The 15727-nt window shown below is 41.7% G+C and overlaps 1 protein-coding gene across 4 annotated transcripts in view; it reads left to right on the top strand.

Annotated features, from left to right (window-relative positions):
- The window catches only part of KIAA1549L (KIAA1549 like), a 221903-nt gene that overhangs the window by 95611 nt on the left and 110565 nt on the right, over nucleotides 1-15727 (top strand). For all 4 annotated transcript variants that reach the window (XM_077321898.1, XM_077321902.1, XM_077321900.1 and 1 more), the window contains exons 8-10: nucleotides 5420-5479; nucleotides 9540-9691; nucleotides 10493-10664. In XM_077321898.1, coding sequence (XP_077178013.1) covers nucleotides 5420-5479; nucleotides 9540-9691; nucleotides 10493-10664 — 384 coding nt within the window. The remainder of the gene's footprint in view (nucleotides 1-5419; nucleotides 5480-9539; nucleotides 9692-10492; nucleotides 10665-15727) is intronic.

Raw genomic sequence — 15727 nt, 5'->3', positions numbered from 1 at the left:
TCCTTGATGTTTCCAGTCCATAGGTCCATATTAGGAAATTCTTGTTTCCACCTTGATGTGATTTGGAACCTGGCAGCAATGGTTGCATGGAAGAAGAATTCTCTAGGTTGTTTTGTCAAATCTATAGGAAAATAACATAGTTTGGGGTCTAAAGGAAACTTAAAATTAAAAATGGTCTGTGAATTATCATGCATTTTTATCCAAAACTTTTAAATAAGTTTACAGGACCGCCACATATTTTAAAAGGACATCTCCAAATCATCTCCATGGTATCTCCAACACATACCATCAGATTGACTTGAGATTCTACTAATTACTTTAGGTGTTAAATACCATCTATAAAACATTTTATACCAGCTTTCTTGTAATAGCTTGCACTTTGTCATCTTTACATTTTTACACCAAAGGTATTCCCGCTCATCAAATGACATAGTCACTCTGAAGATTTGCATCTATTTAATCATGCACATCTTCACTTGCTCTGCATCAGTATCTAATTTCAGTAAATATCTATATATTTGACCCAAAAGGTGTGGTTTGCTTTGTAGAATTTCTTTCTTAAATTATGTTTGTTCTCTAACAAGCGCTCCTGACTCTTTTATTTATTTATTTATTTATTTATTGTTTGTTTGTTTGTTTATTTATTTATTTATGAATTTTAAGGCCACAACTCCTGGAACAACTGGCTTGTGGTAGTTTACATAAATCTAAAATAAGGTGACCAGATTGTCCCACTTTTGGAGGGACATTTGGGGACACCTGACAAATTGAAATTAAAAATCTATATATTACAATATTATTTTTGTGTTCTATGCGTTCTATGAAATTTTTTGTTGCTCCATATAGACCACATTTTTAATCAAGAACCCCCCTGGTCAATGGTGTCCCGCTTTACCACTGTTAAAACCTGGTCACCTTAATCTAAAACCTCTATAAAACAATAAAACATCCAAATAAAACCCCAAGATGGCGGTAAAAACACATAGCAGGAAAAACCACTTCTTTTAGACATGAAGCAAATTGCATATGAGTAAACCAATCTATTATTTTGCCTTCATATTTTAGTTGAAGCCTGGTCTTTAATTTTCCATTTGCATTGATCAAATCTTGAATTTGTAATAAATCCACAGGTTTTTTTGCTATATTATGCCTGGGTATGCTTCTGTCAAAATTTTCAAAGGTGAAATCCCTTGACTGATCTTCAGTTTATATTTCTTCCATATCCTCAATAATCCATTTCTCCATATCTTTAAATAGGACAGGGTCCTATTAAATAAAAGAGTAAGGCCACCTGGGGAGGAGTTAGGGCGGGCCCTGTCCAGGATAAAGACTCAGAGGGCCCAATCAGGAGCCGCGAAGCGGCTCCTGACTGGGCCCTCCGAGTGTCCATCCAGGGCCAAGCAGCCAATGGGGAGGTGTGCAAAGTTACTTCCTATTGGCCCCTCACCAGGACAGACCAAAATTCCATTCACCCAGCCCAGTCTGGCTGCCAGTCTGCTCCTGACCACCGCAGGGAGAGGAGGTCAATAGGGCTGCCAAGGGGGATGAGAACAGAGGCTGTGCCAGCCCTTTTCGCCCCAAGGCTGTCCTAACTGCCATGTCCAACTGTAAATTGCCTCAGAACCCTGACAGAGCTGGCAGGAGCCCCCCCCCCCTTTAGGCCTGCTGCGAAGGAGCCCCTGACAGGCCCTGACTGAGGGGAGGGAGGCCTTTCCAAGAGCAACGCAGGGGAGCCTGAGGGCCTTCCTTTTAAGGGGGGGGACTTTCCCCTTCTGCCAAACAGTTGCCTGACAGGGAGGCCACAGAAAAGCCCCTTCTCACTTAAAATACTGCTCTGGCCGGGGGTTAGACACAGCCAAGCCATGTCTCTTAATTCTTTGCGAATCTCTGCAGATTTGAGGGCACTGCACAGCATTATTCTAAGGAGGAAGCTGGCTCCTGTTTCATCTGCACAACAACCCTGTGCAGTAGGCCTCAAGTCTTTCAATTCAACAACAACCTGTATGGGAAGCCTTAAATGTTTCTTCTCTAACACAACCCTGTCCAAAGTAGCTCTCTCTGCCTGGGGAACTGATCTTTATACTCTGCAGGTGAGCTGTAATTCCAGGAGCTCTCCAGCCCACACCTGTAGGTTGGCTACCCCTGGGTTGGAAATATTCCTGGAGGTTTGGAGGTGTGACTTCAAAATCGTACAATGCCTCAGAGTCCAGCCTTCAAATGAGCCATTTTTGCCTGCAGTTGGTAGGGAGTGGTGCAGGAGTGTCCCTCCTGGCCTATGGATTATGGCCAGCCCTTATCAGCAACTGTTTGTATTCTGGGGCGCAGACAGGCAGACCAGCATCAGTCCTGTGAGTCTGGAAAGTGCAGGAAGATCTAAATAAATATTTACAGCCTGAAACTAAATAGAGAACAAGTACATGTCTGGAGACACATCGTAACTGAAATAGTAACTGGCAAATAACCTTGGCCTGGCAAATAAAAAAAAACAGTATTAAAAACCTTACTAAGGTCAAGACTGCTGTGCACAGACAGTCTTCCTCTTAGGGTTGCCAGCTTCCCTGTGAGGCTCGCTACCCCACCTGCTATGGAGTCTGCTATGGGGAGAGAAGGGGAAGATGATTGGAAAATGCTTTGAGACACCTGAGGCCTGCTGGGTCACTGTGGCCCATTCCCAGTTCTCTCAGATCTCTCACAACCCTACATACCTCACAGGTTGACTATTGTGGAGAGACAAATGGAAAAGGTGTTTGTAAACCGCTTTGAGACTCCTTTGGGTAGTAAGCAATAGGGTACAAAAATCCATTCTTCTAAGGAGCAACCATGAAAGAAGCATGTGGGCACATAACATTTTACCAACAGTGAAAATATGGGAGACAGAAGGAACAGGGTGGACATCTGTGTACTGTGACTACCCTATGTGTATTAGGGCAGAGGGGCATTTCGGTGAATGTGGCCTAATTCACACAAGGAGGGAAATGACGCAGAACTCGGGGGAATTGGTTGCCATGTAATCTTCCCCTAAGAAGAGTCTCCAGTCTGATTTTCCCTTCACATATCTGAGGACATGGCTCTGGAAAGCGCATCTGTATCCACTATGCCACAATTCCCAAAGGTCAGTCCTCTCCCACAATCAACGAACATTCCACACCACAGGTTCTTGACACCCATATCTCCACACCCATGCCCTCATTTGCCACCATGCCACCACAACCTCCCACACAACACACCCATTCAACCCCATGCCCTTACAGACTGGACAGCTCCTCCCCTTCCTCTTCCCACTGCCAAGCTCTAGCGCCCGTTGTATTCTTGGAGACAACGGGCTTTGCCCCTAGTATGTCATATAAAACTGATTTATTGAGATTAGGTAAAGGTAAAGGTATCCCCTGTGCAAGCACCGAGTCATGTCTGACCTTTGGGGTGATGCCCTCTAGCGTTTTCATGGCAGACTCAATACGGGGTGGTTTGCCAGTGCCTTCCCCAGTCATTACCATTTACCCCCCCAGCCAGCTGGGTACTCATTTTACCGGCCTCGGGAGGATGGAAGGCTGAGTCAGCCTTGAGCCGGCTGCTGCGATTGAACTCCCGGCCTCATGGGCAAAGGCTGCCTTACCACTCTGCGCCACAAGAGGCTCTTTCTTGAGATTAGTCCATTGTAAATTATAAAGGCCCAGAGTAAATCCAGCATTTTACAATTTCAGCCCTCTCTTCATTTGGTCTGTTATCCAGTCCTCCTCGCTTCTTATCACCTTGTAAAACTTTAAAAGCAACCCCAGGTCTCTTGTTTTTCCAGACTTGTTGCCTTGGCTTTGCCATTTCTTCAGAACTTTATCCTTCAACTTGAAACAAAAAATTTAGCCTTGGTAAAATGTTCATCTTTACCATTGATATTATTGCAGACCAGAAATTTAATTTTGATCATCTCTGCAGGCCTGTTTGAATTTTCAGCCATATCATTCCATAGTTTTTATGAAAAATATTCTTTAGATCTTTTTTGATGTCTATTCCAAAGTATTTTACCTTATTTGGATTTATTTCACAGCTTGTCATGTAGGCAATATATTCTTTCATTTTAGAGGTCCCTCCTTGAAGAAAAATTTTGATCTTATTTTTATTTATCTTGTACCCAGATACATGTTCAAAATCATATAAACAGTTAATCAGTTTTTGTATTTACCAGTCTGGTTTAGTTGTGATGATCACCATACCTTCATCCAGTTTAAGGCCTGGTATTTCTGGACTGAGTCTTATTTTGGTAGCCAAAATTTCCAGGACCAAGTTAAACATAAGTGGTGAAAGAAGACAGCCTTGTCTCATTCCTTTTGTAATTTTTATTATATTCTCTGTGATCATACAATTTACCAAAACTTTAGCTACTTGTTTGGTGTGAATCTGCAAAGTTAACATCAGGGAAGAACTTTTGCCACATGCTCTGTTCCCTTTCCTTCCTCTGGATTAGTTTGTTGACTCCAGGTAGATTTGCTTGTTGGACTTCATCCTCCTGGGTGTAGTCTGCACGGGGCTTTTTACCCAGTCCCAGTTTGAATGAATGCCTCCCATCTACACTGGATTTGATTTGCATTTTAATTTTGGGCACTTTAAATTTTTCCTCTGCAACAAGCATGAATGATTTGTGGTGACCCTACCTTTTCCCCATGATATCCTGGAATGGATATAAGCCTTGATATTTCAAAAACCGCCATGAGTAAATGTGCAGCTCCCTTCTCTTTCCAAATTAACTTGCAGCCTTGTGCCTCCTGAGGAAACCCGGGGGGAAAAAAAAACAATTTATATACAATCATGAACAATGGATCTTTATGCCATTGGGCAGTTTTAGTTTAATTTTTGTGAAAGAACACTTGCATAATTTTATGGTTGGGGGTCAACACAACATGAGGAATTGTATTAAAGGGTTGCGGCATTAGGAAGTTTGAGAACCACTGCCTTAAATTGACTGTGCTCCAGAAGCCCTAACTTCTCTCAGCAGAGATTTTCCCCTTGGTTCCCTGCCCCCCCCGCCTCCTCTGCTGTCTTGAATCCTCTCCCCCCACTCCTGTTCAAGAAAAGAGACTCCTGCTGCTCTTGGCTTCCCCCCCCCCCCCCATTCTGAGCTTCCACAGAACACTTTCTGTTTCAATGGGCAGGCGAGGAGGATAGAGGAAGACCCTTGTTCAAATCAATCTGAATTCAGCAGGATCCACACCGGAATAAACAAAGTTAGTGCAGAATCAGCCCTAATCTACCATACAATATAAACAGGAGAGTAAATCCATGTAAGTTCATATTGATGAAGCCACATCCTATGGATAACTTCAGGGTGATACTTCAGGGTGATAAATATTGGTTTTAGATTTTTATTTAAGCTTGGCAAGTAATTATTATAGGATAACATTTCCTCTCTTTTTTTTTTATTTCAAAGCTTTGGAATACCCAAACCTTGATATTTCAGAAACAACCAGAGACTATTGGGTGGTAACAGGTAAATATTTGTATTTTTAAGGATCCAAAATTAGTAGGTTGTTTTTGAATAACATGTTATTTAAACTGTTATTTCTATACATATTCTTCTTGTTTTCCTTGGTTTGTCTGTTTCTGTACAATGTCTTTCTAGTGCTTTGTATATTTTTCTAAAATGATGCTCTATGGATACAATAAACTTATGTGAATATTTGAATTCATTTAATTTACAGTTGAAGCTCCCCTAAATACTGTTGATAACCTGAAGTTATCACATAGGAGAAAGTTGTGAATGTGTAACGAATGGACAATGTGAATTTTAATGTTGTGGCAAAAGTTCCTGTTGTTAATACCTGGGGTCATAGTGAACCTTGTAATGAAGAGCTGACTGTTGAATTTAGTTTTTTAAGGCTTATCTTCCTGATAGTGCCTGCAAACATAATATTGGCAGAACATAATTTAATAATAAAGTTAGTTTGAAAGTGTGAAATTGGGAAAGGGCATTCTGACAACAAAGGAAGGTATTAGAAATGCCCTAGGGAAGTAATTCTGTTAGATGTACTATGCTGAGCAGGAAAAAAATAAGGGTGTCTTCACAAATCTGATTTTTTAGTTGTATTACTTTGAAGAAAAACTCTGTGCAACATAAGTGAGAATGATGCTTTAACACAGTGGTCCCCAACCCCCGGTCTGGGGACCGGTGCCGGTCCGTGGATCAGTCGGTACCGGGCCGCGGTTCCTCCTTGTCCTCCCTGGCTGCTGCCTCAGGAGCTGCTCTGCCACTCTGCCTCTGGCTCACCTTTGGTGCTCTCCAGTGGCTGCCATGGCTGGGGCTCCCCCTTGGCACGGCACTGCACAGCTACTGCTGGCAGCGCCCCCCAGCAGGCAACGGGAAGTCAGGGGCGCCAGCGGGAAAGCAAGTGGAGCAGGGGCTCAGGCACCGACAGCGACGTCCCTCAGAATCCCCCCCACACACCGGGCCTCAGTAAAATTGTCAAGCATTGACCGGTCCCCGGTGATAAAAAGGTTGGGGACCACTGCTTTAACAAATAGCATATTAACTGATGAAAATATGTCATGAAGCTATAACAAGACATGGCCGAAGCCTATCCTGACTAAAGTCACAACACCCAGCCATAAGGTCTACAAAAATCCAGCAGTCACAACATTTTGATCTAGGGAATCAATGTTGGCAAACATGGATGAAATCTGTTTCACCCAGTATCCATTACCTGATATACACACCAATGAGATGCCCACAGAATTTGACTTGTAATCATAAAATAGAATCATAGAATTGGAAGGTACCTCCAGGGTCATCTGTTCCAACTCCCTGCACAATGAAGGAACTCACAACTATCTGCCTACCTACAGTGACCCCAATTTCATGCCCAAGTGATCATCCCCACCAATAATCTCCAGAATTTAGCTTGGCCTGGGGAGAATTCACCTACCATCCCATAATGGTAATCAGCAAATCTCTGGGTATGCAAGGTAAGGGAGGGCCACAAAAGCCAACCACAGGCACATCCCTTCCTGCCTATCCCCTCATAATCTGCCACTTCATAAAATCAGGATTTGTGTCAGATGACTATCTAGCCTTTGTTTAAAAACTTCCAAAGAAGGAGAACCCACCACCTCCTGAGGAAGCCTGTTCCACTGAGGAACTGCTCTGTCAGGAACTTCTGCTGTTTAGTCAAAAATTCTTTTCAATTAATTTCAACCCATCAACTGTCTGCCTCTCTGGGGCAACAGAAAACAACTCTGCTCCATCTTCTCTATGACAGCCCTTCAGGTATTTGAAGATGGTTATCATATCACCTCTTAGCAGTCTTCTCTCCAGGCTAAACAGACTAACTCCCTCCACCTTTCCTCATAAAGTATGGAAGTCAGCTAATAGAATATGAACAGGCTTTGACAGTTGTACAGGCCTGTTATTTAAATGTGGAAAAATATCAGGGCATGAATATGATTGTGGTGCAGGCTGCCAAGCCATCTTCCATCTCTCACAGGAGTATGAGGTTTACTTTCCAGGGAGATGTGACAGAGTTCTTGGTACTCTCCCCAGTGGCAATGGAGTGAATTGAAAACTTAGATATTAGTATTAGGGGGATTGCCCAACCTGTCTGCACAACCATTGTAGCGGCTATATATTTTATATTATTATATACTTCCTTTGTGTAACTGTATAATATGATAAATAATAATAATATAGTTTATAGGTAATGGAAATCCAAGCTCCTTGGTTTGGACTACAAAGAAAGGTTTGAGGTTTCCAATATTCCCAATAATCAGACTGTGTTGAAGAAAACATCTTTATTTAGGAAATCTAAAGAACATCTCTAAATTCTTGCAAAGACTAAAGCACCCCTAAGCAGATTCCACTATATCTACACATCTCCCTTACTCCCCTTTGGGCACGAAAAACACCAGTTCCCAACCTCTACATGGCAAAACAAAGCTTAGTGCCAGATGCTGCCACTGGGCCTGGGCTCCAAGGCCATGGAGATTGCTGGGTGTTTAGGTACAGGCTGGTTGTTTATCATCACCATCATCATCATCATCATCATCATCAATTTGATTTGTATACCATCGTTGCCATAACTGGTTCACGGCGGTTAACACAATAGAAGCATCCATACAATTTAAAATCCCCATAAAACAGTTTAAACAGTTACATATATGGCAATGGCAAAGGCAGTGACCTAATATAGCCATCCCCCCTATTCTGGGCATCGGTCAGTGTAGGTGAAATAATAACTGAAGCAGAACATAAAATAGAATAAAAGCTTCTTTACAGCCTGTCCTTCCTGATGGAATGGCTGAGGCACCAGGCACCATCCTCGCATCCCCACCCTCTCTTCAATGATATAACTAGCCTAAGCAAAGCTACTACTAACTAACATACAAAATGGAGTTACATTGGCCAAAAGCATATGAATATAGCTCATGGCAAAAGCATGTGAATATAGGATTCTGACAGGCTAAAAATATTTTAATAAATAAAATTTAATACATTTGTAGCAGTTGCTCTGCTTGGAAAATGTTAACAAATCCAGTAACACCTTAAAAGACTAAGCTTTTGTGAGTTAGAACTCACTTCATCACATGAAATTTATGCTGGAATCAATATTGTTCATCTTTAAAGTGCCACTGTATTCTTTTGTTGTTTTCTTATTACAGACTAATATGGCTCCACTTCTGTCTAGGCTAAGATTGCTTCCACAGAGATCACTGTCCAGTCTCCCAAATTAAAGCTGTTTTTAACATTCTGATTCATTCTACTTTGCCAGTACAAAGAAGTCTCCCGCATAAATACATCTTCAAATCTTATTTTCAGGTTCAGCGTTTTCCTGTGCTCTTATGACTTCCTGTCCAGAACTCAAGGAGCCCTACTTTTCCAGTTGTTCTCTAGAGGTTTCCTGCCCTTTGTGAATTCTTACTTTTCTAGAAAATCTCCCAATTTTTATGCTTTTGCTGTTTCCTATTTAGTATCATTCTTGTATTAATGTAGTAGGTCCAATGGCCCTTGAGGAGTCCCCACAGCAAATCCTGGGCTTCAGGCTGTTTTGGATTTAACTGCTGACTCAAATGCTATAGTGTAGGAGGAGATTTTGTCTCCCATCCACAATGTATACATGTGTGTATTTATGAATACTGAAAATGCTTACTACATTTCTCAGAAGAGAATAATAATTGTGGAACTTAGTTTAGATAAAGATCACAGTTTAGATCACAGTTAACAATTCAGGTATTTAAGACGTTAGAAAGAAAAGGAAGACTGCAACAACAACAATGAAAAAGGCTTTTCAACTGAGTGTCATATTTGAATGAAATATTAGAAGAAATGTACAGCTGTAGGAGTAATTCAGCCATGGAAAAAGCTACCCTAGCAAAAGTTGCTTCCACAGCAATTTCAAGAAAGGCTGCATATATATGCTGAAGGTATACTGTGATCCATCTTCTAAAAATGTGTCTGGATTTGAGATCTAATTTGTTTCTTCATGTTTACAGCCTACACCTGCAGCACGTAAATTAATATGTACTTAATGCCTTTCAACAGATTTTTCCCCTATTCTCAGTTATACAGGGGGTCGAAATTACTTTGCTGGGGTTGAATAATCAGAGTTTTGCCAGACTAATGGAGCGGCGTTTAGCCCCACTATTCATGATGTCCCATCAACAAGGAAGACGATTTAAACGGGCGACTACAGTCGGCAGCTACACTGTGCAGGTAGCTGATAACAGCAAGGGGAAAAATCATCTGCTTTAACTGTCATTGTTTAAAAACAATGTATATCTAGAAACTGCATTGAAGGATACTGTGAGAAGGGAAAATTGGAACAAATTATGGTGATTCAATTTTTAATAAAGAAACTAGTATATCCTGTATTCAAAATGCTTTACCCTTCTTTAGGGTGGAATAGAAGAGAGTGTGCTGTTGATCAGAGAGAGAATGAGCTAAAGTTTTATCTGTACTGTGATCCACTGAAGTTTTTTTTATCTTAGTTTTCAAATAATAATATATTTTAAAATCACATCATACTCTGCAGGGATATTCTGCATCCCAAAGGTTTTACATTTCTCTGTTGTTTTGTCACACTGATAGTGTGAAATAAGTTAACCATAATTGATTTTTTTCTCCTTTCCTTTTCCTCTCATCTTTAGCTTTGTAAGTTTTTTAATCTTCTCAAAATAGTTGTTGGCTAGTACTAGATGGGTGAGATGTTCATGACTGAACCTGTTTCAACTCTGAACAAGGTTTCAGGGGAGGGAGGAACAGGACACCTCCAACATGTGTGAGAGAGATTGAGTTATGCAAATCTCTGAAATTAAATGATATTTATTTGCCTCTACACAGAATATTTTCTCTTTGCATATCTATATACACTGAATTTTAATTGGCAATGTAGACTTAATTTACTAATCCATTTGCATACTAATTCTGTATCTTGTGGCACAGAAGTGAACTTATTAACATTATATAAACATGATATTCCTTTGTGTATTTTTCTGTTTTTCCCTCTTTAATAAGATGGTAAAAATGCAGCGAATTCCAGGTCCCAAGGAGCCTGCTGAATTGACCTATTACACTTTATACAATGGGAAACCTTTGCTGGGCACAACTGCTGCCAAAATTCTGACCACTGTTGATTCACAACGGATGGCCTTGACCCTGGGATACGTTGTTCAAATACAAGCTGATCGTAAGAATCCTTTTTTATGCTATCACTCCCTTTTAAAAGAATGGATGTAATGATTGTTTATCATTCAACACATCAATATGTTACATGAGGTTTATATATGTTACATCTGATATTTTTGTTAGTCAGCCATGTTTTCCTCATGTATTTTTATTATATCTAATAAGTAATAATATTCAGCTGGAATAATTTCCAACATAAATTGGCTCTTCGGCCTTGAGGAGAGGAACTGAAAATTTGATATAAAGTAACATTGCTTCTTGCATGCCAAGGCAATATCCAGAGCAAAAAACCCATGTAAGGTCTATGAAAAAACTTAGCCACGTCTTCTTGCTCTATCGTAGTATATCCCTTTTCTATTTTTGGAAATCTGCAATTCTTTCCAGTTCAATACTTTCCAGCAATTATTTTGTGTTAATAAAAGTATCCCCTGTGCAAGCACCGAGTCATGTCTGACCCTTGGGGTGACGCCCTCTAGCATTTTCTTGGCAGACTCAATACAGGGTGGTTTGCCAGTGTCTTCCCCAGTCATTACCGTTTTATGTTAATACTAGCCAAAAAGCCCATTGCACGAAAAAATGCAATGGGCGCTAGCAGCCCCCAGGAGTGAGAGTGGATATGGGGGGGGACTACCTTTGCGGCTGGCGAGCGGCTGGCGAGTCCTGGTCTTTTGGCTGCAGTCCTGGTCTTTCGTCTGGATTGGCTGGATTCCTGCAAAGCGCCTCTCGCTGCATCAAGACGCCGGGCAGGGAGGCCCCGGCAGCCGCGCTCCGCGCGACTGCCGGGGGTTCCCTCGGGCGGCGGCCTGCTGCCCGGCGCACCCCCCACCCGAAGCTCTCTCCAGCCTTCTCCCGGGCCGCAGAGCGCCCTCGCCGTGTCTATGACACGGCGAGGGCACTCCTCGGCCCGGGAGAAGGCTGCCCGGCGCCCCCCCACCCGAAGCTGTTTCCAGGCTTCTCCCGGGCCGCGGAGCGCCGTCGCCGCATCTATGACGTGGCGAGGGCACTCCTCAGCCCGGGAGAAGGCTGCCCGGCACCCCCCCACCCGAAGCTGTTTCCAGGCTTCTCCTGGGCCGCGGAGCGACGCGGCGAGGGCGCTCCGCAGGCCGGGAGAAGTCTGGCCGGCCCACCCCCCACCAAGTCGGGAGCAACTGCGAGCCGTGCTGCACGCGGCTGGCAGTTGCTGGGGCTGGGAATCAGAGGGACCAATTGGCAAGCGCGAAGCGCCTGCCAATTGGTCCCTCCGATTGTCTGTCATGAGGAAGGGTCCAATCCGGACCCTTCCTCATCCCGGACACATCCCGCCCCGGAACGGCTTACTCTTTTATTTAGTCTGTGGCGTCCGCGGCACCACGGGTGGTGTACAGATGTAATATTAATGTATTAAATATTAATGTATATTATGAATTTATGTTGAGTAAAATGCTACTTTATTTTTCAGCTGAAGAAGCCAAGGCTTGAGAAACTAATTGCTGGAAATAATTGTATATTTGCAAAAATAAAAAGGGATATACTACAAAAGAGCAAGAAGACATGGCTAAGTTTTTTCATTGACTTTACATGGTTCCCCCCCTTTTTTTAATCCAAAGCAAAGAATTCAAAAGACGCCTGTATTGTCCTGCTCTCCTGTATAACTAGATTTCTTACAGATATCTTAAAAGAATTTTTGTAATTGGAATCAGTTGGATAGAGTATACATAATTCATGAATATTTATTTCTGTGGCACATACATTTGTCACCTATGAAAATGATACCAAAATTGGTGATCATACTGTAGCAATACATGTTCTCTTGCAAGCATGCTGTGGCTGCATTCAGATGTCACACTAATTTCAGTGAAGGAAATTTTTTATATAGATTTGACTTAAGTTGAGCTCATGTGCACTATTACCTCTCCCTGTTTGCACTAAGAATTAAGTTTCAACACAACCTTCAATTACATGTAGTACACAAATGCAAGCATGGGATTAGCTTCCCCCTATTAAACAAGAAATAAACCTGGATTAAATCCTTGTTTAATATTCAACCCATGATTCTCAGTGCAAGAAAAAATAATGGAATTATATGCATGTCTAGAAATAAACTGGGTTTAGGTACATTTTTCCTTCATATTTATTTGTTTGTTTTATTGGTAATCCATTTTTCATACTGAGACTAAAGGCGGTACAATAGGATTAGGATTATAAAATGTGAAACAATGCAAGAAGTGTTGGACATGGTATATCTATGTATACAGAACATGGAATTACAGCAGAAGATAATGTAGTAAGAGAGCAATATATAATACAGACACCACAGTATAGTCCACTGTCTTGTTCCCTTTATAAAGTGCCTTTCTGAACCATTCCATATAATATCTCCCTATTATCTTTATAAAAATACCTCCTGAACAGCTTTGTTTTACATGCTTGGTAGAATGACAAACAGTGTGGGAACCTTTCTGAACTCCCCAGGCAAATCATTCCATAAGGTGATGATGATGATGATTAGATTTATTGCCTGCTGTTTTCTCGGCTCTTGGCAAATGGTAGCCTTCCTTCACCCCAGGCTGTTGCAGCTCTGGGGTTGAGTCATCCGAGGAGTTCCAGGTAATTCCAGTGCACAGGGCAAGGGGGAGATGGTTTGGGTGATATTCCCAGAGTGGCATGCCTTCCCCAGTCCTGGATGGCTCAGACCGCTGTAGCCTCCGCCATTTTGCACTGGTTTGCACTCCCAGCTCTGATGTTGTTGAGCCTGGAGGCATCAGCCATGTGAGTCTGTTGGTCCTGGCAGGGCCTTTCTGAACTCTGTTCCCAGCTGTCCTCTGGTCACTGGCTTCCGTGTGGTAGCCATAATGGAAAATATACACTTGGGCACTTATTGACCTTACCCACTTGGTGGGTGGCATTTTCAGAAGGTTTTACTCAGGTGAAAGAGGCTGTTATTGCAGAGCACAGGATAAGATATATGCAGGTCCAAGACCACAAAGGGATTTGTATGTGATAGACCATTTATGCACTGGGAACTTGTATGTGATAGACCATTTATGCACTGGGAACTTCACTGCCCCAGCTCCTGTGCAGGAGCACAAACTGGGGGCGGATGAGGTGCACCAGGCTAAATGCTCCCCTGTGTGGGTGCAGGAAGAGGTGGGGCAACCTGCCACAACTAAAACTCCAGCCTGCAGCCTGGCATGAAACCTCCAGTGCATAAACGGTCATAGTCAGTACCTTATATTGGATTTTGTAACTGATGGGTAAAACTGACAGATTGACTTCAGAATGGGGGTAATATGTATATTCCACCAAACTCTTTATAATTATTGAGCTGCAGAATTCTATACCAAATGGAGTTTCTAAGTTGACTTCAAGGACAGCTCCATGTTTTACAATATTCAATTACTGATTTCAGACTTTCTCAATCAGGATTTTGTGAAACACTGGGGTTTCTTGACAGTCCTGGAAAGGTTCCTTGAATGGGTGGGAGTTAATTAATTTTTAATTTATTCTTAGAATTTGTTAAACATTTATTAGGTGATATGACCATATATACTCATGTTGACCCCCCCTCCCCAATGGCCAATGATGGGCGGACTGGGTGGTAAGGGGAGGGGCCCTAGGTGGGCAAGTACACAGTTATGCTTCCCAACAATTAACTGTTCTTTAAAAATAGTGAATTAAATCAGATCTTAGTTCTTTAAGAACATTTGCAGCCAGGTTGAGGTCTTCAGCAGTGTTTGTACATCTGTAGAATAAGGAAATCTAATAGACTAAATATACCGTATTTGCGGGCGTATAAGACAACTGGGTGTATAAGACGACCCCCCCCCCAACATTTCCACTCAAAATATAGAGTTTGTTACATTACATTACAGTACTATGGGCCACTATGGGCAGCTATGTCTATCCCAACTGAAGTGCGCCCAGTGTATAGGACGACCCCCCCCCCCCACTTGGAGGCATGTTTTTCAGGGGGGGAAAGTAGTCTTATATGCCAGCAAATACTGTATTCATTCTGTGGACCATTGTATAAGACAGTTTAACCAGTAGACAGTGGGTGGAATGGTACACATTACTTGTGAAAACATATCCTTCCCCTCTTCTAGCCAATACCTATGAACCTGTGAAAAGGCTTTGATGATGATTGGGGATTTTCATGACCAAAAAGCATTGTAAAGAGTGGAATGACCGAGGTGAAATCACACCAGCCATTCTTTTTGTGCCAGTTAAGTTTCTTGCACTAACAGAAGCTTCACTGACAAAAGCAGGTAAAAGGGCAATTTTGCCAGATTCTTTTTCATCATGGCAGATCTCTATACTATCATGGTTTTGTTGAGGACGGGTGTCTTGTAACCCTTGGATCTTTTCATGGAGCTGCTACAGGAAGGCAAAAGTGAAAGGGAAGTTCTATTTCCATAAGTACCTTGCACTTTCCATTCATAGAAGTAGCTATACTACATATGCTACATATACATATGCTGATCTGTCACAACTGGTCATGCTGATATTACTATTTATGCTACATTTTCTTGAAGAATATCTTGTACAACTTGCTTTTAGGTAGCTATGCCAAAAATGAAATTACATGCATTATTAATAGATACAATAAGAAATTATTTGTGGTATATAATTATTAAAATTATATTAAAGTATTAGAACATCAATTTTAATTATCTCCAAAGATAGCAACAACTTATGTCTAGTTCATGGTTCAAAACAAGAACCTGTGTTGGCTATAAACATCAACATGAAATAAAGTTCATGCAGAGAAATGTGTAAATGTCTTCTTTCTTTTATTCTGATATCCATGTAAAACAGAGTTTCCGGAGTGGGTCTCTGTTTCAAATTCTTCTACAAACAAGATCTAAAACATACAGTGTAACAATTACAAACAGATAGATAGAAACAAATACAAAAAGATGGGACACCAAAAACAGGAAAGCAATACTCTCCAATTACCTAATGTTGTGAGTTGTTCCACAAAAGGAATCTTTATCAATAAACACAACCTTAGGAGTCTTACTTGCCGTAGCATGCATTTGTGCTCCAGTCATTAATTGAACTGACCTAACAAACCTATTTTGTAGT

This window comes from Paroedura picta, chromosome 2 (genome assembly GCF_049243985.1).
Source record: "Paroedura picta isolate Pp20150507F chromosome 2, Ppicta_v3.0, whole genome shotgun sequence".
NCBI classification, from domain to species: Eukaryota; Metazoa; Chordata; class Lepidosauria; order Squamata; family Gekkonidae; genus Paroedura; species Paroedura picta.
Note: the sequence above shows the minus strand (reverse complement) of the source record. Positions and strands in the feature narration are given on the sequence as shown.